The sequence below is a fragment of the Doryrhamphus excisus genome, chromosome 7 (genome assembly GCF_030265055.1).
Source record: "Doryrhamphus excisus isolate RoL2022-K1 chromosome 7, RoL_Dexc_1.0, whole genome shotgun sequence".
In the NCBI taxonomy this organism is placed as follows: Eukaryota; Metazoa; Chordata; class Actinopteri; order Syngnathiformes; family Syngnathidae; genus Doryrhamphus; species Doryrhamphus excisus.
The window spans coordinates 17232387-17256048 of record NC_080472.1 but is presented as its reverse complement, the minus strand read 5'-3'; the positions used below and the strand labels follow the sequence as shown (position 1 = coordinate 17256048).

General features: G+C 41.2%; 1 protein-coding gene across 2 annotated transcripts; it reads left to right on the top strand.

Annotated features, from left to right (window-relative positions):
* The first annotated feature begins 11721 nt into the window (after positions 1–11721).
* On the top strand, positions 11722–19402 carry tmem168a (transmembrane protein 168a). 2 transcript variants are annotated; one of them, XM_058077585.1, is made up of 6 exons: positions 11722–11799; positions 12242–13128; positions 13438–13713; positions 13897–14039; positions 16622–16899; positions 18635–19402. In XM_058077585.1, exons 2-6 carry the CDS (start codon positions 12286–12288, stop codon positions 19183–19185), a joined length of 2091 nt encoding a protein of 696 aa, XP_057933568.1. In that variant the 5' UTR covers positions 11722–11799; positions 12242–12285; the 3' UTR covers positions 19186–19402. The 2 variants fall into 2 exon arrangements, with proteins under 2 accessions (XP_057933568.1, XP_057933569.1); XM_058077586.1 differs by having other exon boundaries at positions 11782–11869.
* The last annotated feature ends 4260 nt before the right edge of the window (positions 19403–23662 follow it).

Below are 23662 nucleotides of genomic sequence, written 5' to 3'. Positions count from 1 at the left end.
GAAATAATAAATAATAATAAAATATATATATATATTTTATCTGTCATCATCTTATCTGTGGGTACTCCTTCTCCTTCCAAATTCCAAAAACATGCTAGGTTAATTGGCCACTCCAAATTGTCCATAGGTATGAATGTGAGTGTGAATGGTTGTTTGTCTATATGTGCCCTGTGATTGGCTGGCCACCAGTCCAGGGTGTACCCCACCTCTCAGCTGAAGACAGCTGGGGTAGGCTCCAGCACCCCCCGGCATGCCGGGCAACCTCACAGTACCTCACTCATCAAGTTCCCAAATTTTGAACTGAACTTTCTTGCCGGTCTTATTCCGAATAGCCTCACATTTAAGTTCATTAAATGAATGAATGGTGGCTTTGCTTTTTGTTTAAAATAAAGAAATGTCCAATTCTGATAAAACCTCCATTGCATCTATCGGTCTAGACGCAACATTTTGGCATAACTCCACAAGGTTTTTAATCAGGATGTATCAGAACCCCCACGCGTTGTAAATTATAAGTGAGAGTTGCCAGCGTCCGCCCTGCTCCCCGGCATCTAAATGATCTCATTTCAATATCATACCACAAGAAAGAGCATAGTTTAACAGCCTTGGACAGATCTTTACTTGGAAGTGGGGCACTGCGGGGGGAAAGAGAAAACGTGGCCAACCTATCAGTGGATGAGTCAGGACCAGAGTACATTACAGATGGAAATGTCATTATCAAACGCCGGCTCAGGAGGGGGCGGACCCGTGGGTGCCAGGCATGGATGGATGGAGGGAGGGAGGGAAGGGAGGGAAAAGTCCTTAAAATGATGCAGGTGTTCAAACAAGCTGAGCATTTCCTTGACATTTACGCTATACGAGCCGTGCAGAGTGTGACTTCTTAGTCTAATGCCAAAATGATTTCACTCTACTGGCCTGAAAGGTTAGCTTAAAAAATGTTACATGGTGTGGTGGGGGTTGATTTCTTTCAGACATGCTTAGGAAGTCGCATTAAGGAGCATCACGTGGTTACAGCAGAACAGGCGGCTTCCAAAGACTATTCATGTTAAAACCAGCCCACATACAGTATGCTAGAGGAGGGGGGTCAGAGGCATTGAAGAACAGACTCACATGCCTAGACACCCAAGGATACTTGAATCAGGTGGTAAGCATGTGGAGGACTTGTTTTGGAGACAAGAGGCCTCTACTCTCCAGCAGAGTTAGTGCATAATTGTAAGTGATCTTACACAAATCAATGTACATTGATACTTTATACGAGGGAGGGCAGATAGTTTGGCACAATAATGTTTTAAATTATCTTTTACATCTTTTACAGACAGGTGAGATATTACAAAAATGGATGGCGTGTGGAATGGATGAAGTCCTGTAGCGTTTACTGTGGGAACAGAACTGGAGGAGACTGTTGGAGAATGGCCCTCCATTGTCCGATGGGGTTGTCCATGATGGCGAGCTAAAGCTAAAGTAAAAAAAAAAAAAAAAAAGCTCAAGTGTCACTTACAACCACAAAGTTCTCTTTTATTCAGTATCTGAACGATGCTTTTAGGTTTGTCTCTTATACTCAGATGAAGGGTCATGCTGACCCCAAATCCCTGATTCTACTTTCCCTGATATCTTTTCCCCATAGCTGGTGGAATCCTTCTCTGTGTTAGTCATTTATTTCTCCACCATTGCAGCCAAAGGCTTTGTATGACTTTGGGAGGTTTTCCACCAGCTGCTTATAATGATCTACGAAGAAACTCTGATGCAAAAGTAAATTCCTGCTACCGTTAATGACATTACTCTACATGCATGCATTTTGAGATTTCTGCCAATAAAAACAACTAAACTGTTGATGTCAATAGTAATGGTAATGGTTTAATTTCATTTGAACATGCATCAGATTACAATTGAGTGCATCCCATAATCAGTTCACAGTTCCACATGTCCAAAAGGAGTAGGAAGAAGCAAAGCTTATTAAATCCTACCCCTCCATCTGGTACTTTTACAATCAGTAAATTTGTTCACTTCCTGCTTTCCTAATATAATTTTTCAATTTAATTTAATTTAATTTAATTTAGTTTTGTTTTGTTTTGTTTTGTTTTGTTTTATTTTATTTTATTTTATTTTATTTTATTTTATTTTATTTTATTTTATTTTATTTTATTTTATTTTATTTTATTTTATTTTATTTTATTTTATTTTATGTACCAAAGTACGAGGTGATATGACCATACAATGACATAATGGGTAGTAACTGTCAATATAGTGATATATATATATATATATATATATATATATATATATATATATATATAGTACATCATGATTGGTTCCTTGTATTAACAAACTGCTTGTATTGTTTCTTGAATTGGCTCATCGTTGTGCATTGTTTGAGGTCCTTAGTCAATCCATTCCATAGTTTGATTCCACATACTGAAATGCTATGGCTTTTTAACGTAGTCCTAGCATAGAAGTGTTTCAAACATAATTCTTCCCTGAGATCATATTTCTCCTCTCTTGTAGAGAAGTATTGGATGACATTTTTAGCTAATTGGTTATTTTTAGCCTTATGCATTATTTTAGCTGTTTGAAGATGAACTATATCAGCAAGTTTAAGTATTTGTGATTTTTTAACAATTACCGGTTTTGCCTTATTTTACAGAAATGTCCTATTTTGACCCAAAACTTACTTAGTGACCTAAACCAAGAAACGTTTTACTACTTTTGTTATGGAAGCATTTTGCTTATAGACCAGTGATATTGTTATTGTCGATTTTTGTCGACTTCAAGCTGCACCAAGCTTTCATCAGATGTGTCATTTTTAATATTTGCCCATTTCCCTAATAATGCCTTTGACAACAAGGAGCTAAAACACAACAAAAAAGGGAAACACAGAGAGACACAAATGACATCATCAATCTCATTGCAGAAGTCCAAAACAAAAAAAAAGCAAATTAAAAGCTGCCTTTTGGTTTAAATGAAGTGGAAAATGTTTACATAGCAGTGTCTCATTACTCTCAGGTTCAAATTGCCGTTCTTGTAAACAGATCTGATAAAAGCCAAGTGGTATTAGTGATAACATTGGGAGCTTATAGACGCCAAATAGCTTCAATCCATCCCAATAATTCCCTTGGATGTGGAGTTGCTTTCATCGGAGACAATTGCAGCATTTCACACTCACAATAGGCTTTTTTATTATTATTACTATTTGAAGATCTTACTTTTCCTGGCCAGTATGTTCTTTCTTACGACCTTCAGTGTGAGAGTGTGCTAATGACTTGAATATTCGGTGTGGACAGTGAAGGGAGGACAAAAAGGAGTGGAAATGTAGTTTGCCTGCAGCAAACCAAAATATTTAATAGGGAAGGTTCTGCCAGCTCGGATCACTCTAGTAGGTTTTTTTCGATAATACCTTCATGTTGGTGGATGTTAGATAGCATGTTGTCCACTCTCAGCTATATTTTTGACTTTTAGTGCCATAACCCTCAGGATATTTGAAGAAGTTTAGAATTCTTGCTGCGGCTTTTATGATGTTTGTTTGCAATTTTATCCATGGTTTCTTTTGCTTTGGCCGATGTCATGATTGCACTTTCGTCAGGAGGGAAAAAAAAAAAAGACATCCTGCTGGAATTCAATTTCTACCACTTATCCTCACAAGGGTCACTGGGGGTGCTGGAGCCTATGCCAGCTGTCTTCGGGCGAGAGGCGGGGTACACCCTGGACTGGTGGCCAACCAATCACAGGGCACATATAGACAAACAACCATTCACACTCACATTCATACCTATGGACAATTTGGAGTCGCCAATGAACCTAGCATGTTTTTGGAATGTGGGAAGAAACTGGAGTACCCGGAGAAAACCCACGCATGCACGGGGGAGAACATGCAAGAGGGTGGAATTGAACTCGGGTCTCCTAACTGTGAGGTCTGCGCACTAACCACTTACCCACCGTGCAGCCCTATTTTTTGGAAAATAAATAAAAAAAATAGAAAATCTGTTTATGGCATTCAAAGTACATGCTTTAACATTACTAGAGCCCTCTAGACATGAAATAACACCCCTATAGTCACCTTTACCCTCACTTTATCCATTATAGGAGACATAATCACAGAAATGAGATAGAGTTCCTTTTCCTTTTTTGGCTGTTTGTCTTACATTTGTATCTTTTTAGTATTTTGCTCATTTTTATGCTTGAAATCCTTAATATAGAACAAAAATAAATGAAATTTGTTTATCTGCAAAATTCAAAGTGGCGAGGGACGACTATATGTGATAATAGAGGAAGATTTACATACTTTTAATTACATTATCATTCATTAGTAGTGAGTAGTGATACATTTTATACTTTATATACTAAGCGCTAACCACACGACCACCGTGCAGCCTATTTTAAATTTTGACATATCAAAATGTACATTGTGAAAAAATAACACACCTTTCTGATTTCTCTCACACTGGAAAATGGTAACCTGGTGCACGGTAAACACAGGAAGTCAGCAGACGGTTGAATTGATTATCATCAGTTAGAGCGGGGATGCATATTTGCAATGGTGCATATTATAATAATATGGTCACATGCATGAAATTTGGGTTTTTTGAGAGCCAGCAGGCCACAAAATTAGATGATAAAATCATTATTTAGGGGGGGTTCGAAGCAGACTCACAAATACAAGTATATAACATTTCCCCAGTAAAAATTATATTGAAGTAAATGTATTGTAAAAAGACATTCGGGGCTCAATCAGGCGTTACTTCCTTTATGTCTGTGCCGTTATCTCTGCTCTAATGATGCATGAAAGTGCTGAACTCGCCTACCTTGACATCGCGTGTGCCGCACTAAGAAAGAAGAAAGGCAGCGAGGATAGAGAGAGCGGAATATGCACAAAAGATTAGCAGATCGAGTGGGAGATGGAGTGACACCAGAAAAACGGAGTGATTGGCACGTCGGAAGAGTGTGATGGTGACAGTGAGAGGCAGCGAGATGAAGAACTCGGAGTGAATCATAAGCGAGTGTGCAGAAGGTGTCCTCACGTTAAAGCTGACACGAGCACAGTCACACACACACACACACACACACACACTGCCTGTATCCTCAGTTCTTCTTATTCGTCATACATTTCAAATAATTCTATGTTCCAGTGGCCTTATTTCCACCAAGAATCAAACCTTACTCACACCAAAATGGACGCCGCCTGTGTGCCCACACTTAGTCAGCCCTCGGCTTCTGAACATGAGTCACTGTGGACCGACAGTCTTTCCTGTTGGGATGTGTGTAACAACAATCGCAAGGGCTTATGGGTAGTACAGAAAAACATTCACTACCCTCGAATCGACATAGTGTCCTGCCAGTGTTGTGGACATTTGAATCACAACCCACAGCACAAAGTAGTAACGTACGCCACAAACATGGCTGACGAGACATCTTGTCATGTCTTTGGGTCAAAGACATTAATAATTCATTTTGGTTCATAAGTTAGTTAAAATAAAAGTAATAAATGAATGAAAGTAATAAATAGCTAAAAGTTCTAATAAATATTGTTAAAAACGCTGAGGTTAAAAAATGTACAGAGTGAGACATCTTTTCTAGAAAGTATCGTTTTGGGCCACTAGAGCGTGAGTGCTCTCGCATATAGACAAGCTTTGTTGTTTTCTCTCGGTGAAAAGCAGGCTGGCCTCACGCCAGAAACGAAATGTGAAACCTCATAAACTCGCTGAAAGTTGCTCTAAACGCTTGTTTCTTGGGAAATTATCGTCTTTGTAAGTATATTGGTGTATAAAGCACTTACATAGATGCATTTTCTATTTTAAAAGTTTGACTTATTTTGTCAAGTTCGCTAGCTTCATGCTACTGCTAGCTTGTATTTACAGTTGGTGTACGTGTGTTAGCTAACTGTTAGCTGATGTGTGTTTAGCCTGCAACATGAGCAGTATTGGAATTTCATTTTATTTTTTCTGTATGTTTCAGTTACCACTTATTTGTTACAAGCTTCATAAAGCAAGAAAAGCAAGCCTTGTGTGCGGAGATTTTTTCATTGGTTTGCTGGCTGTCTAGCAGCATACAGACACGTGTTGTGAGGACAGCACACACCTAACTTAAGAACACCTAAAACCGCTAAATTCCGCACCCCAGAACTCCAAATGAAAGAGCATCTCAGCACTTCCATGCGTCCGCTCTCCTCTCTATTATCGATGTTGGACTCTGTGGGGGTTTTGGCTCGCAGACAGGCCAGCAGATGCAGATTTGTCAAACCTGAGAAAGCACAGCAAGAATCCATATTTTCCCTCCACAAGCCCACACGGATCCGATGCACGTATAGCGCCGGCGGAACAGAGCGAAGGGAAATCAAGTGGCCAAATCTTTATCTCCCATCCATCTGGCGAGGGGAGGCTGAGCGCAACCAGGCAGCGTTCGCACTTTGACAAAACGCTGACTAATCCGGGCCAATTACGACATGAGCGCATTAAAGCTCAGACGGCGATGGGAGTCAAATCCCTGGTTTGTGAAACGGTGTGTTTAATGAATAATGTTGTCATCGTGATCGCAGGATGGAAGTCCATTAAGGTGGCGTTGCACCTTTTGACTTCACGATCTCACATCATGGCGAAAACAAATGTATCAGTCGGAGTGGAATGAGCAGCCTGGAGGAACCAAAGAGGTCTCTTTCACAAATACTTAAATTTGCTGATGTAGTTAATCTTCAAACAGCTAAAATAATGCATAAGGCTAAAAATAACCAATTAGCTAAAAATGTCATCTAATACCTCTCTACAAGAGAGGAGAAACTTGATCTCAGGGAAGAACTACATTTGAAACACTTACATGCTAGGACTATGTTAAAAAGCCATAGCATTTCAGTATGTGGAATCAAACTATGGAATGGATTGAGTAAGGACCTCAAACAATGCACAACGATGAGCCAATTCAAGAAACAATACAAGCAGTTGATGTTTGCTAAATACCACAATGAAGAGTCTTCAACCAGTCATGGTGTGCTATACATATATCACTATAACTTAAACTATATTAGGAAAGCAGGAAGTGAACAAATGTAACAGTTAATGATTATAAAAGTACCAGATGGAGGGGTAGGATTTAATAAGCTTTGCTTCTTCCTACTCCTTTTGGACATGTGGAACTGTGAACTGATTATGTGATGCATTCAATTGTAATCTGATGCATGTTCAAATGAAATTAAACCATCACCATTATCATTACTTTCTCTCATATCTTTGTCATGACCGAGTGAAAAGCTTAAATTGTGTTCTTCATTATAGTTAAACCTTGGTTAGCATCATTAAAACAGACAAGATGCATTTTTCACAGAAAAAAATGCAAAAAGGGTTCTGTACTCTGGACTCTTCTACCTGAATTTCCTGTTTGCTGGTTCCCCATCGGCTGCACAGTGGGCAAGTGGTTAGCGCACATTCCAAAAACATGCTAGGTTAATAGGCGACTCCAAATCGTCCATAGGTATGAATGTGAGTGTGAATGGTTGTTTGTCTATGTGTGCCCTGTGATGGGCTGGCCACCAGTCCAGGGTGTACCCCGCCTCTCGCCCACAGACAGCTGGGATAGGCTCCAGCACCCCTGCGACCCTCATGAGGATAAGCGGTATAGAAAATAAATTAATTAATTATAGTGAAACCTTAGTTAGCATCATTAAAACAGACAAAAAATGCCGAAGGTTTTCTATCAGGTTCCACTTCTGACCTAATTTCCTGTTTACTGGTTCCCCGTCTTCCTTGGTGGTCCAAGCCATCGAGCCTAGTCCTCATTAGTTTTTTGTTACTTAGTGTTTTTGCGTCATTGTCGTACTGCTCCGTGTTAATTAAAGACATGTCTCCGCATCCTGAGGTATCACAACTCCCTTCAATCATTTCCTGTCCTGTCAAGCTGAAACTGATTGAACCGACCTCTTCAAGCGGGCAGAGGAACCGCCATGTTGTTTGCCAGGACCAGCCAATCACCTGCCAGATGACGCGATCCAACGTTTTCAACAAATGACTCTTTCGTGTATAATTAGTTCTGTCTCACTTCCCCCGGACCAAACTCTGCGACGCCATGACGAGCCTTTAATGGCTTTACGTCTCGCACGTTTACACGGCGTGATGGATCAAATGCCCCTCGAAATAGAATACATTTGGTTGTTTAATGCTTGAATACAGTGAGGACTGTGAATGTGACTGTGAATGTTTTTTTTGGATATACAGAATGTACTAGCGACCTGGCCAGGGTGTATCCCGCCTCTTGGTCAAAGACAGCCGGGATAGGCTCCAACATACCAGGGCTCGACAATAACGATGTACCGATGGCCCGGGGCAAGTTAAAACAAAATTGGGGCAAGTAAATCCAATCAGTGATATTCCCGTCGGGCAAGTGCACTTTGGCATTCCATATTGCCAAGAGTTTTTTTTTTAAAGCGGTTCTTGTTAGGTGTAGGTAAAACACGGACTGCGTAATTCCGGTGGTAATTTGCAAACCAATCCTTGCAAATCTTGAAATGGACCAATCAGAATCGTTTATTAAGACCGCGGTCCATAGTCCACAGTCCGCGTTTTACCCACACCCGTTCTTGTTCGCGATCAACCAATCAGCGATCGTTTGACTACGAAAACATCTATCATGGCGTCCCTGCCAACATGGTCTAATTCTTCAACAACTATGTTTTAGTTGTTATTCTTTATGTTCCATTTTTTTGGCTCAACTTGAACTTCTATGGACTTTTTCGGGTCTATTTTTCAAGTCTAATAAGACCACTAAGTGTTTTCTAAGTCTTTCTTTTTCTGAATATAATCACCAAGGTGGAACCTTGTCAATGTTCTGCATGCACAACTTAAGATCATGTGATGTTTATTTTACTTTATGTCAGAGATTAAAGCTGTTAGTTTGATCTGACTCAGGTTGCAATAGTAAAGAACGTTTACCCAATAACTTGTGTTGTCATTTATTATTTAATAAGCACAATGTTTATTCAATCATGAATGTACTTTTATTTATCAGGGCAAAGTGTCTAGAAGTAGGCGGCACGGCGATCGAGTGGTTAGCGCGCAGACCTCACAGCTAAGAGACCAGGGTTCAATTCCACCCTCGGCCATCTCTGTGTGGAGTTTGCATGTTCTCCCCGTGCATGCGTGGGTTTTCTCCGGGTTCTCCGGTTTCTTCCCACATTCCAAAAACATGCTAGGTTAATTGGCCACTCCAAATTGTCCATAGGTATGAATGTGAGTGTGAATGGTTGTTTGTCTATATGTGCCCTGTGATTGGCTGGCGACCAGTCCAGGGTGTACCCAGCCTCTCGCCCGAAGACAGCTGGGATAGGCTCCAGCACCCCCGCGACCCTCGTGAGGAAAAAGCGGAAGAAAATGAATGTGTCTAGAAGTCTCTTGACAATCCAGATTTCCATTCAACGTCATAATCTATGTAGGAAAACAACCACAATAAATGATAATAATTTAATCTTTATTTGAGATTCTCATGTGATGCCACAAAAATGAGATGATATCATTATGGCAGTCTTTTCATTTTACATGGGGCAAGTTCGGGCAAGTAGTTCTCAGTCATTTTTGTTTTTAATGTAGAGCCCTGCATACCCAAAAATGGATGTTCACCATTCTCAAAACACAAGTCTGAAGTCACTTTGTGCGACTTAAATGCACCGCAAACTGGAGTCCTCATCTCTGGGATTAAGACCCGTATAGACTGGCTTTGCTACTCCAGGGTTTTTATGCACTTTTTTTTATATCCACTCCATTGTTGCTTTGGCTGTATTATTTCCCGAGGTCGTCATCTAAGATTCTGACACCGTTCATCAATGCAAGGAAGTCTTCCTGTGCCCTTGACAGAACAGCAGCCCCACAGCAGAATCGTTTCACCTTTTTATAGCCTTTATTTCAAGTTTTTTTCTTGTTGATATTCTGTCTGCACTCTTTTAAAGAAGACTATAGACTCCAAATTGGGGGGGGGGATGTTGTAGAGTTCAGTGTTACCTTTGCAGGTAAGATTCATGGAGTAGTAAGTCACCACTAATGTTGATGCTGTGGTTTGTGTGCCAGTGCTTTCCATAGTGAGTGTGGAAGCATGTCTGACATTGGAATGAAGGTACCTTCTGCATAATTCAGGTGGACCTGTCTCTTTTTGTCGGCTACATCCCCCCAGATTTCAGCCCTCTTTCCTTCCCACTCTCTCTCTCTCTCTCTCTCTACCTCCTTCTCTTCTTTTATCCTCACATAACCTTCTCTAAAATCTTCTAAATCTCTCCTCCCTTTCAGGGCTTTAACCTTCACAAGAAAAACATCTCTTCTTTTACAAGCCCTGAGAAGGAGCCACATCGGTGCCCTTCCTTTCTAAACTCAATCTACGCTCACACGTTACAATGCAGTGAAATTATTTCATCATCTCACAAGTTAATTATTAAGTGATGTCACATTACGGGGGCTAATTGAATAAACCTGACAACGCCTTCATTGTGTAAAGGATCTTGTTATTCATCCAGGAATTAATGGAGGTGGTGAATTCAAGAGCAGACGTACAGGAGCTCTAATGACATGCGTGTTGGAGGAGGAATGTCATTATGAAGAAAGACAGTCAGTTATTAAAATGATTGTTCTGGTGGTCAAACCCGACATACGAAGAAGACATGCTGCATTATGAAAGAAAGAAGATGGCAGGTGAGATACATTGTTGCAACTACATAATGTAGTACACTCAAAAAATAAATGTTTAGCCTCAACAAAAAAAAATCAACGCAACAATTTCCATTAGTCTTTCTTAGTTATTACAACTTAATTTGAAATTGCTTTGAACCAACAAACAATATTGCATTGCACGAATTAGCGTTTCCTCTTCACTCAAAGCTTATTTTAAGTAATGCTTACTGGATAATTGTTTTTAAATAAAAAAGAATAATAAGAATAATAACGTTTTTAAGTTCGTAACTCAAAAAAACATGTTAAGTCAACTGACTTAATCATTTTATTCAAAGTAGTTTAATTTGTTGTCTACTTAATTATAATAATGCACACAGCTTTTTAACTTATATATAATTTGCTAAATAAAATAAATAAATAAAATTTGAGTGAATATGACATGCTAAATTAAGTTCATGAAATAGCCAACATTATTATTTGAACATAACTTAAAAAACAAAGTTAGCAACTTAGAATGTTTATCTAAATCAATTAATTACATTTTTTACATTGCATTTATGTATTAAATCAAGTGGTGTCAACAGATACTTTTTAGAGTGTACATAATGTGTTTACACTTGCACAATTCAACATGTCTGAAAAGGAGGCGGAAGAGGCACAACTTATTTGATCCTACGCCTTTTTTTTCCAGCAATTACTGGTAGTTGTTCACTTCCTGTATTTAATCTGGTGAAAGAATAGTACAGTTTGAGCTTGTGGATAGTTTGTTCAGTGATATGATTGGATAGATGGAAAGTAAATTGCAGATAATAATAATATAAGATATAATTATTAAATAAATAATAGAAAATAAATACAATAGTAAAAGAAGGGTGTAGGAGCAGTCAGGACCTTGTAGAGTAATGGATAATACAAGTTGTATGGGAATAATGCCTTAGTGAAAAAGAATACATTTAAAAAAATGCATGACTATTATTTAAGTAAAAAGGCAACATTTTTAATGTATCATCAATTTTTTTGACTACATTGAATATCAACAGCACCATTTTTTGCCCTTTATATACAAGTTTTATTGCTCGCACTCGAAAAGCGAACGCTTCACTTTTTACCCTCACGGCTTGCTGTAGCGGTGAAACCCGGAAGTGGAGCCGTTATCATTTATCTGAAACACCATGTAAGTTTCGTTTTTAACGGTGAATGCGTTATATGTTTTGGGCTTTTGAAGGGATTGCTATTCCATGTCTGTGAGTGCGGATACACCTTGTAGGACATTCGAAGCAGCGAGTTAGCTCACGATAAGAGGCAAATCACTGCTCAGGCTAATGCTAGCTAGCTATTAGCTTCTGCCACATCGCCAGATAATTGCCAGGAAGATCGCAGACACTAGTTGTTTGAATTTTGTACTGTTGCCTAGTGATTGTGTTTTCATACTTGACGAAGTTATTGTCTGTGATTGTTTGTTTTAGCTCACGGAGCGAATCATGTCGTAGACCATTTTGTCAATAGGATATGGGTGTTTGTTTTGATAAAGTTGTCACAGATCAGGACGGATACAACAACTTTTTGCGTTAACATGGTTTATTTCACATTAACTTGTCTTATTTGTGTGTTCCCAGGGGATGATTTATTATCCATCGTTGATCAAAATCATTAGCATTTAATGTCAGCCATGGCTCACGACGAAGAGGAGGAGGAGCTGACCGCTGAAGCCCCTAAGGGAGTCGACATGATTACATCAATCCGTTGCCTGGGTTACCTGTCAAGCCTTAACCTCCTAGTGGCTGTATGCGTTGGCATGTACGTCCGCTGGGAGGTGACGAGCGAGCCCATGATTCTTGTCATCTTCATCCTGGGTCTCTTCGTCCTCGGGATAGCCAGCATCCTCCATTACTACTTTGCAATGGAGCAAGCCAGTCTAAGCTTGTTTCATCTGTGGTTTGGCTTCCTGCTGGGTCTGCTGTGCTTCCTCGACAGTCCCGCATTGGATTCCAACATCAAGGAAGTGGTCGCCAACTATCTCCTCCTGGCCAGCGTGGTCATGAAAACAGTGTGGGCTGTCACGGAGCGAATATGCCGCTCCATCCGCTACAAAGCCGTCCTGCTGAAGTCGACGGAGTTCCTGGAGTTGCTAGGATTCGCCATTGCCAGCACCACTATGCTTCTCCACAAGTCGGTCGCCATTGTAGGCCTTGTGGTGGCGCTGGGGGCTCTCATCGTGGACTTGAGGATGAAGTCCCTCCTGTCTTTGCCCAACTTGGTCAGCTTCGCCCTGGTGACGTCGCTGGTGTTTTTCAAAGCGTTGGGAATCACGGCGAACCCTTACGCCTTAGGGTGCTACCTCGGCAGACTGCTGTGTGAGCCTGTGCTGGATGTGTACTTCAGTGACCTCGGGCCTACTGAGCGCTGGATGCCGGTGCTCACCTTGAGAAACATGTGGAGGCGACTGTCCCTGCTGCCTTTGAGTCTGCTTGAGCTGACTTTCATCATCTTTGCTGCCTTTAAGGTACATCCAGTAACTACAGGAGCACTCTTTGGGTATAGATAAGGTTAAAATAAAATGAATTAATTCTATAAGTCTATCTAGTGGAATCTATATCAGGGAAAAACGGCAAAATAAATGCAATAAAAACATTAAATAGGACTGTTAAAATTGCACACCATAGCTGTTCTAGTGCATAACTATTACTGTATTTAATTTAAATAATAACAGTGTGCCACTTGTTGGTTTGACTGGATGAAAAATGCCTCGTCATGTGGAGTAACATTGTAATTATTGCGTAATATTAACAGCATGATTTCCTCTTTTACGCAGCTTGGACACTTGGAGCTCTGGTACCTGGTGATCCCAGGCTTCTGCCTCTTTGGCATCTTCTGGACCATCTGCCACATCGTTCTTCTCATAACCATGTGGGGCTTCCACACCAAGCTGAGCGAGTGTCAGACAGCCTGGCGGGCCCAGCGCTCCAGGAGTCGAAGCCTGGACCAGGTCATGGCCTCCAGGGGGATTCGGCACTTCTGCCTCATTTCGGAGCGGCTGGTGTTCTTCAGTCTGCTCTCCACGGTCATTCTGGGTGCCGTGTCCTGGCAGGTAGGCAATGAGGTATTTTATCCATTCTAACGGAGTGTATTGTGTCTCTTAGCACGATCCTGCAGTCAGTCCGGTGTTACGTAACCATCTTGCAGGCTGCCACTACCAGTTAGTGGATGTGATTGCTTGGGCACAAACTCCAACTGACAAAGGGAAGTGACTTTTGTGTGGCTCTGTTTGCAGCAGTCCAATGGTCTCTTCCTCAGCGCTCTGCTGGTGGTGCTGCCTTTGGAGTCGTTAGCCCACGGAATGTTCCACGAGCTGGGCAGCTGCCTTGGGGGCACGTGCGTTGGCTACGCGTTAGTCATCCCCACAACATATTGCAGGTAATCCCCACTTTTCAAGATAAGCAAATAAAAGCATGTTTACGCACTTTAAAAGGGGCATTCCCAGCCCAACTCCCCTCTCCGTTAACACAAAACCAACTGGATAAATAGGCCCATAACGATGCATAAACATGCTGCTAATGTTCAGCCCCAAAGGGATCTTTCTGGTGCTCCCTATGCAGCATACTAAGCCATGCAGCAGTTAGCCATTAGCTGCCGCCGCCGCTCCTGGTGCTGCCCTCTGTTCGCTCTCGCATGGCATCTTTTTTTAATGGGGCAGTTAGTTTTGATGATGCTTCTCCCCCTCCCTTCACATTTATAAAGACTCCATCACCAAACTCATACAGGATGCACTTCCTGTCGCGGCCGCTCTGTATGCGATGCTGCACGGAGGGGACTCCCCACTAGGACATCGTAGGGATCGTTGAGGGCATGATGAGAATGCAGCAGTGTATAATGGGCTGTTTGATGGCTGCCGATCATGTTTGCACAATGACCAGTACCCCGTAGGGAGATTACAGCAACGGGGGGGAGGCAAAACAAAATACGAGGAGGGTGTAAAGCAAAGCAACAAAGCAAGGAAATGAGAGTGAAAGGGACAGACTTTGACAGGAGGGAGGGGCTCCGAGGGAGGATGAAAGAGAGACGAGGAAACGCGGCGTGAATCTCAAACTACAAGCCTTTACTCCCCTGGGCGCTTGTGAGATCTGAAAAGATTAGATGAGCTTGCCAAGCAACGTCGAGGTTGAAGCTTGTCATTTTCTTCTCTAATTAAATCGACCACATTTATGAAGGTCTTTGCATCTAACTCTGAGCAAAGCCCTCAATTAGTTGTGTTTTCTACTCTCAAAAGTTGTAAATAGATGTCTTATGTGGAGGTGCTGTGATTGGCCGTCTAAAAACGACTTTGAACAACTATTTGATATTATTATTCTTCTTTATACTTTGGAAAATTGCTGGTTTGTGTTTCTTTGATGCTGAGCGTCCCTGAGTGGTTAAAAGGTGCATACAAATACGATATATGATGTTATTTAGGCATCGTTTTTTTTTTCGGGCCGATACCGATTTTTTTCCATCACCCTTAGCCGATGGCCGATTTTGCTTGGGCCGATACTACTTTTGCTCCCTCAATTTACATGAAAAAATGACAATGATAACAAATATTACAGGTCTCAAATGTAAACAAATATTTATTGAAATGTAAACACACATTTAAACGACATTATCAACTTTAAAAGGAAGAAATATTCAACATGTGTAAAACATTTCTGTCGTAGTTTGTTTTATCTCGCATCGATGTGATGACTGCTCCTCAGCAGTGAGACGCACCCGCCCAACCCCGCCTCCACACACACAAACACATCACACTGACACAATTTAGTACGATATATAAAACATTTCTCTCATCATTAAAGTTCGTGTTGTGCATGCTAAAGACCTCTGATAGCAGACATGGCTGCTCCAATTCGTTCTGTGTGTGCGTGCTTGGAGAGAGCGCACACACATAACACAACATGCATTTAACCTCAGCCCGGCGTTGGCTAAATGAAACTCCTACAAACACCATAGGACTGAATTGCCAAGGTTGCCATTAAAGCGGTGTTGGTAACAGCTGTACATATTAGCCTCCAACTACATCAACAGCTCCCTAATTCCAACGTTAGGCACATTCCTGATTTTCAGACCCATAAACTGAACTATATTTTCAAGCACATATATTGCATGCACTTGGCGTTCATGTTTCTTATTTCAAAGCAGGTGGCAATATTTAAACTAAGTTTAACTATTAGAGGCTAATTAAAAGTTGAAAACATACCCTTGTTGTGATTCACCACTGTTGCAGTGTGGCAGGGGTACCGCGACTGCATGTGTTGCAGGGTCCTCCGGCAACACAAAGCTGCCCGGCGGATGCCTGTCTGTAAATCATGCGGTGGAAAAATAGACTGGTGAACCCACGCGCATATCGGCCGATACCGATTCAAGTAAAGAACGCAAATATCGGCCCGATATCGGCTGGCCGATGTATCGATCGATCCTTAATGTTATTATTGTGGTAAAGCTGTGTGTAGGGTTAATGTCAGCACGCATCGCTTTGCTCTTCTTTGTTGCCTTAGTTGTTATTTTTGCAACACATTCCGCACCCTGCAGTAGAAATAGAGCCATTTTTACCAGGTTCGCTATTTTCTGGTAAAACTGAACCGCATCCCTCGATGGAAACATGTCTTAATTCTTCAGAATGACTGGAAATGCACAATATACAGTTATGTCATTGGACAATCCATCCCAGCTTTCACCTGCCCTTGTCAAGGTGAAGGTGATCATAAAAGGACAGACATTTAACACCCCCCCGTTATGCATATGTGTGCAAGTGAAGGCGTGAAGTATGACTTCCGTGCTCTTGGCCATGAATAACATCAAACCTGCAGATTGAATGTATGGCTGTGTGATTTGCAGCTGGCCTTGACTGTGTGTGTGTGCGTGTGTCAGACACACACACACACACACACACACACACAAGCACACACACACTTTTCCATCAAATTCTCAAACTGATAAAAAACAATATCCCTATCTTGTTCCAGCGCTGACGGGCAGCCAACTCTGCTGCCCCCGGAGCAGGCCCAACAGCTGAACCTGCGCTCCACGGCAATGCTGAACAACGTGCAGCGTCTCTTCTCCCACCACATGATCCAGACCTTCGGGTGTGACTACTCAGCCAGCGGCGTCACCCTGGAGGCGCTGCACGGCAAGCTGCGCAACTTCCTGGAGCTGAGGACGGCGGACGGGCCTCGTCACGACACCTATCTGGTCTTCTACAGTGGGCACACGCACAAGGGAAGTGGATCCTGGGCACTAGCTGGTGAGTCTACTTGGTTATATTTCACTTGAATATGACTTTAGCAAGCAGCACCGCTCTTATTGTTAATAACACTTTTATTTTTGTCTGACTGGATTATGACAAAAAACACCTAAAACAAAAAGAGAGGTAAACTGCGGGCCATTCGGTACATGGATTATACAATGATAATAATTATAATAATAAAATATTAATAATTATTAAATAATAATAATAATTACACATGGTACACCCTGGACTGGTGGCCAGCCAATCACAGGGCAGATATAGACAAACAACCATTCACACTCACATTCATACCTATGGACAATTTGGAGTCGCCAATTAACCTAGCATGTTTTTGGAATGTGGGAGGAAACCGGAGTACCCGGAGAAAACCCACGCATGCACGGGGAGAACATGCAAACTCCACACAGAGATGGCCGAGGGTGGAATTGAACCCTGGTCTCCTAGCTGTGAGGTCTGCACGCTAACCACTCGTCCACCGTGCAGCCCCTTTGTGTATTTATTCAATAGTATTCATTTGGGCTGTCACAAGATCTGGTTTAAAACGTGGCTTGTTATCCCGTTTGCCAGATGCCAATCAATCTGTATGTAAGTATGGCATCGTTAGTAGGAGCTTGGACTCCTGCGTCACCTGACCTTCCTCGCGAAACATGCATTGGTGCCCAAAATGTGGTCCCGGGGCCATCTGTGGAACACAGTTTATTACAGAAATAATGTTTATTTTTGTTGTCATGGCCTTACTGTATAGAGCGTGGTATGTAAGATTTGTACATATATAGGTCACACCTGTCTATAAGCTGCAGGTGTCCACGTCATATCATGGGATATTTAGTTCCAAGATACATATTCTTGATTTATCCAAAGAGTGCCAAAACAGTGAGTGTAATATGGTTAGTTAAACAGTAGCCTAGTAGCCAGTAGTCATTTATGCTCCTCCTCCTGGTCATGAAAACCACTAAAGTCGTCTTTGACAAGGATCATAAGTCCATGAGTCCACCCATTCCAAACTGGTTGTTGATGGTGGACGGTTGGTGGTCTGAGTAGTTCAAACAGAAGCTGTAGTGAGCTGTAGTGTCAGAGATGGCTGCACAAGAATTTCATAGGAAATGTCGTTTTTAGCCATGAAATCACCGTAACGTAACAGCTTATATGCTGGAAATTACGGTAATTTTGTCTGCTAATATTCAGCTTGGTAGAGTCTTATTAATTTATTCAATATGTGTCTTATTTCTTCAGATTTTTGCTGGAAAGTAAGAACACATAAAGCTGGCTCAGCACCACCTATTTTTGGTCCTATTTAGATATTAAATTCAGCCTGCACGCCGCATTTGCATCCCAGGCTGCTCTGCATTCTCTCCCAACCCCCTCCCTCCTCGGTCAATCAGAGGCTGATTTGTCACAGTCCAGACAAGTGAGGCAAAGGAGTTGAAATTGCTGTGAAGGACACAAGTTGAGCGGCGCGTTCTGGGAAAGTTGGGACAGTGGGGTCCAAAAAAAAAAAAAAAAGTCAAAATTGATCGACGACGACCTTTAATCTGACCCCTTTTTCTATTGAAGTTTGTGTGCCCGTGACAGCTAGACGGACAGTCGTGCAAGTGAAAGCTGGCAGGTTTGAGCCGTGTAAAGACACTCTGTCTGTCAAGTGTCACACCGGGATGCCCTTGGAGGGGACGGCGCTCCAAATACATCATCAGACACCCACATCTGAATCGTGAATGTCGCTGTTTAATAGGTGGGGAGAGTCTTCATCTGGCCCAGCTGCTGGACTTGTGGAAGGAGAAAAACGCGGGACACTGCTCGCGTCTCATCCTGGTGCTCGACACAGAAAACTCCCTCAGCTGGGTAAAAGAGGTACGTAAGGTCGACGGGGTTTACGTGGCCGTGCAAACAGCCGAGCTGTCCGCCGCCGGGCTCGACCCAGAAGCAGGCGAGGCTCCGTTACTCGGGGACTTCACCTCTGAGTGGGTGGAGTTCAACTGCAACCCAGACAGCGACACCCAGTGGTCAGAAAAGGGACGGGACATAGCGGCGGCGTACGGCGTGTCCAAACGCTGGAGCGACTACACGCTGCATTTGCCGACAGGCAGCGACGTGGCCAAGCATTGGAAGACCCACTTTCCCAAGGCGACGTACCCCTTGGTGCATATCTCCAACTGGTGCTGCGGCCTTAACTTGTTCTGGACATGCGGCGCGTGTCTGCGCTGCTTCAGGAGGTGCAAACTAGCTTGGTTCCCACCCGCCGTGTTGGACACCGGGCAGGGAATTAAGCTGGTGCACTCGTAAGCGTGCTGCATGAACATTTGGACAGCAAATCAAGCACAAGATTTATTGACACATTTGGTTGCTTTATGTGACGCGGCCTGATGGGGATTTCAGGAGGAAACGGGGAAACAAGGAATACTCCTCGCTGTATCTTAAATAATACTCCTCATAATTTTCTTCTAAATATTATTTACTGATTGTGCCTTAAATTACCACAATAAAGTTATATCTTCTTTTAGACATTTGCTATTTTGTTTGTGCATATATACTTCTTGTGTATATGAAAAAAATCATATAATCATCATGACTATTACAAAAATAAGGCATGCAATAATACATACATACTATATGTATCACTCCAATGCAAAATAAAAAAATATTTTGTTATAAAAATGAATTTCTTGCATGAGGTGATAATCAAAATTACTATTATAATAAAAACACATTTTTTTTATACATTTATTGCCCATACAAGAAAAAATTTAGCATTAAAAAAAGTTTTACCATATATTTTCTCGTATTAGAGACAATATTTTTGTTGCATAATAGGCAATAAATTAAATGTTTATTACGTTGTTTTTATGAAATAATAATAAATAATAAAAATGGTTTATATTTTTCTTGCATAAGGACATTAAATTAAGCTATTATTTTGTTATTTTTATGACAATCATGAAATATAGAAATGTTTGTCATTGTATTGTCTGTTTGCTTTTATAAGAATATATCATATTTATATAAAGTAAATTATAGATAAATGTCAAGAAAATATGCATTTTAATAATACACAATACTAGTACTCATAATAATATCAGTATTAATAATAGCGATTGATATAACAACTATACATAATTATAACAAATAATAAAAAAACGAATTCATCAATACATTTTCTTTGATATGGACTATATAATGTAGATATAAGCCTTATATCATATGATATGATATATCATACACTTAAGTCAATATACATGCGACCATTGTCAAATATTAACACCAGGAACTTGAGGCAATGTGATAAAAATGAAGAAAAATGACCTAAATGATCCACAACAGCCATTTATCAAACAGTAAAGTCCGCAATTAGACACCCCTAATAATAGCAACTAACAATGCTGTCCCCTGTGTGTGTGTGTGTGTGTGTGTGTGTGTGTGTGTGTGTGTGAGAGGGTGAGTGCTCTTTCATTTTCTCCCTCGCAAGCTGCAGCCTCAGCTGGCCCTGCATACTGTACCCTCGTGTGTACGGCACCAATCATTCAAGACAGTATTGGATTATAGTCCGGATTCATTCATCTCCTAAACTGGATTAGTTAATAAAAAGAGCGCACCCTTTCTTGAGGATGTGCTGAGTCAGAGCCGACTGGACACACACACACACACACACACACACACACACCCCAAGCATGTAAACACACACTGCTTGGCCGTGTCACGCAGCGTTACCTTCTAATACCGGCAAACTGATGCGACGCTTCACTTGTTGGAAAGAAATGTCCTCTTTTATATATTCACATTTCTCTGAAGGCACAAAGCAGTGGGTGGAGGGCAATTTAATGACCTTTAACACAGTTCTCCAGTTTTGCTCCAGTAATTTGGTGCATTACCGTCGCTCCGTTCATTAAAATTGCAAAGGGTGTATGAACCGGGCGAAGGAAGACTCGCTTCCGTGGTAATAATTGCTTTTTAATGCCCGAGAATGAAGTCGGAATGAGCTTTTTTGTGCTTTATTCTTTATTTTTCCATCACTTTCACACTTGGGCAAGTATCCGGTTTAGGCTAAATGTACTAGAACTGAACTTCAAAGATGCAAAGATTGTTCACTGCGAACAGATTACAGCAGTATCTCAATGTTTTCTCTGTGCTAAAATACTGGAGGACTATATATAACATACTGTATAGCTATTTATACATACATATGCTTTTCCTGGAGGAGGATGATAATGCCCCCCCCTTTTTTTTAAAATCCAGAATTGCATTGCTTTCCCCAGCTCCAGATTTTTCAACTAAGGAAACGATGAGGCGACTGTTTGGGCCAACAAGTGTCTCATCAAGTGAATGTCAAGACGAGTGAAGAATAACGCAAGGATTTATTCCGTGCCTTTAAGCATTAAATCCCAGGTTACAAGAGATCCCAACAAGTGAGGGAAAAGGACAGATTACCTTGTTAATATGTCCCGTCTGCGACGTATAAATAGATTAGTCGGCGCTGCCACTTGCAGACAAGGCAGAGCTGGTAGATGACATTAAAAGTCTTAAATGGAAAACTAACAAGACATTTTGTTCTGCGGGTAATTAGCGTCACAGTCGGGGGGTGAGGCCAGATTCCTGATGTGTTTCTGCATCTGGAGTTGAAAAGTGCTCACAAGGGGAAATGTTTGTTTTTTTTATGTGGATGTTAAGCAGAATTATTCTCAGTTCTGGAGGGGGGGGCACGTTTTCGAAGCAGGGGGGGGACTTCTGTCTTCACTATTATTTTTCATTTGAATACACTAGTCAAAGATCCTATACAGAATATGACCTCAGGAGCTCCTACTAGTCAAAGATCCTGTACATGACAGGAGTGCATTTTTGTTTTTAATTACCTTCTGCAAAAAAATAATACTGCTGTTTTTAAGGATTAATCAAAGATCCTCTATGTGACAAGACTGTTTTTAAGAGCCTACTGCAACAACCCTAGACAAAGATATTATATATATGACAGGTACACTCTGCTGCAACAACAGTTGATCTTATATACGTAAACAGGAGTCCTATATATGACAGAATGACAGGAGCGCTCTGCTGCTAGCAACAATGCTAGTCAAAGATCCTACAGTATATATTACAGGAGTGTTATGCTGCTGTTTTTAAGGACAAACTGCAACAATACAGTTGGTCAAAGATCCTATACTCTATATGAGAGGAGTATTTTGCTGCAGTTTTGAAGGACCAACTGCAATAATACAGTTGGTCAAAGATCCTATACTCTATATGAGACGAGTATTTTGCTGCTGTTGTTAAGGACCAACTGCAACAGTACAATTGGTCAAAGATCCTATACTCTATATGAGAGGAGTATTTTGCTGCAGTTTTGAAGGACCAACTGAAATAATACAGTTGGTCAAAGATCCTATACTCTATATGAGACGAGTATTTTGCTGCTGTTATTAAGGACCAACTGCAACAATACAGTTGGTCAAAGATCCTATACTCTATATGAGAGGAGCATTTTGCTGCTGTTGTTAAGGACCAACTGCAACAATACAGTTGGTCAAAGATCCTATACTCTATATGAGAGGAGCATTTTGCTGCTGTTGTTAAAGACCAACTGCAACAATACAGTTGGTCAAAGATCCTATAATCTATATGAGAGGAGCATTTTGCTGCTGTTGTTCAGGACCAACGGCAACAATGCAGTTGGTCAAAGATCCTATACTCTATATGAGAGGAGTATTTTGCTGCAGTTTTGAAGGACCAACTGCAATAATACAGTTGGTCAAAGATCCTATACTCTATATGAGAGGAGTATTTTGCTGCTGTTTTGAGGGACGAACTGCAACAATACAGTTGGTCAAAGATCCTATACTCAACATGAGAGGATCATTTTGCTGCTGTTTTTAAGGACCAACTGCAACAATGCTAGTCAAAGATCCTATATATTACAGAAATGTTATGCTCCTGCTTTTAAGGACCAACTGCAACAATACAGTTGGTCAAAGATCTTATACACTATATGAGAGGAGTATTTTGCTGCTGTTTTGAGGGACCAACTGCAACGATACAGTTGGTCAAAGATCCTATACTCTATATGAGAGGAGTATTTTGCTGCAGTTTTTAAGGACCAACGGCAACAATGCAGTTGGTCAAAGATCCTATACTCTATATGAGAGGAGTATTTTGCTGCAGTTTTGAAGGACCAACTGCAACAATACAGTTGGTCAAAGATCCTATACTCTATATGAGAGGAGTATTTTGCTGCAGTTTTAAGGACCAACTGCAACAATAGAGTTGGTCAAAGATCCTATACTCTATATGAGAGGAGTATTTTGATGCCGTTTTTAAGGACCAACTGCAACAATACAGTTGGTCAAAGATCCAATATTTTATATGGGAGGAGTATTTTGCTGCTGTTTTTAAGGACCAATAGCAACAATGCTAGTCAAAGATCCTTTATATTACAGGAGTGCTCTGTTGTTTTAATGACCTCCTGCAACAATGTGAGTCAAAGATCCTGTGTATGACAAGAGCACTCTGTTTATGTTTTTAAGGACCAACTGTAACATCGCTATAGTCAAAGACCTTTTATCTCTGCTGTTTTTCAGGACCTTCTGTAAGAATGCTAGTCAAAGATGGTATATATGACGGGAGCGCTCTGCAGCTGTAAAGATTGTATACATGACAAGGACAGCAGCAGAGCTCCCCCAAGGACCAGCTGCATCAATGCTAGTCCTATACATGACTGCTGAGTGGTGAAATGAAAGCGGCTAAGGCTGTTTCTTCAGCTGTGGCCAACTGAAAG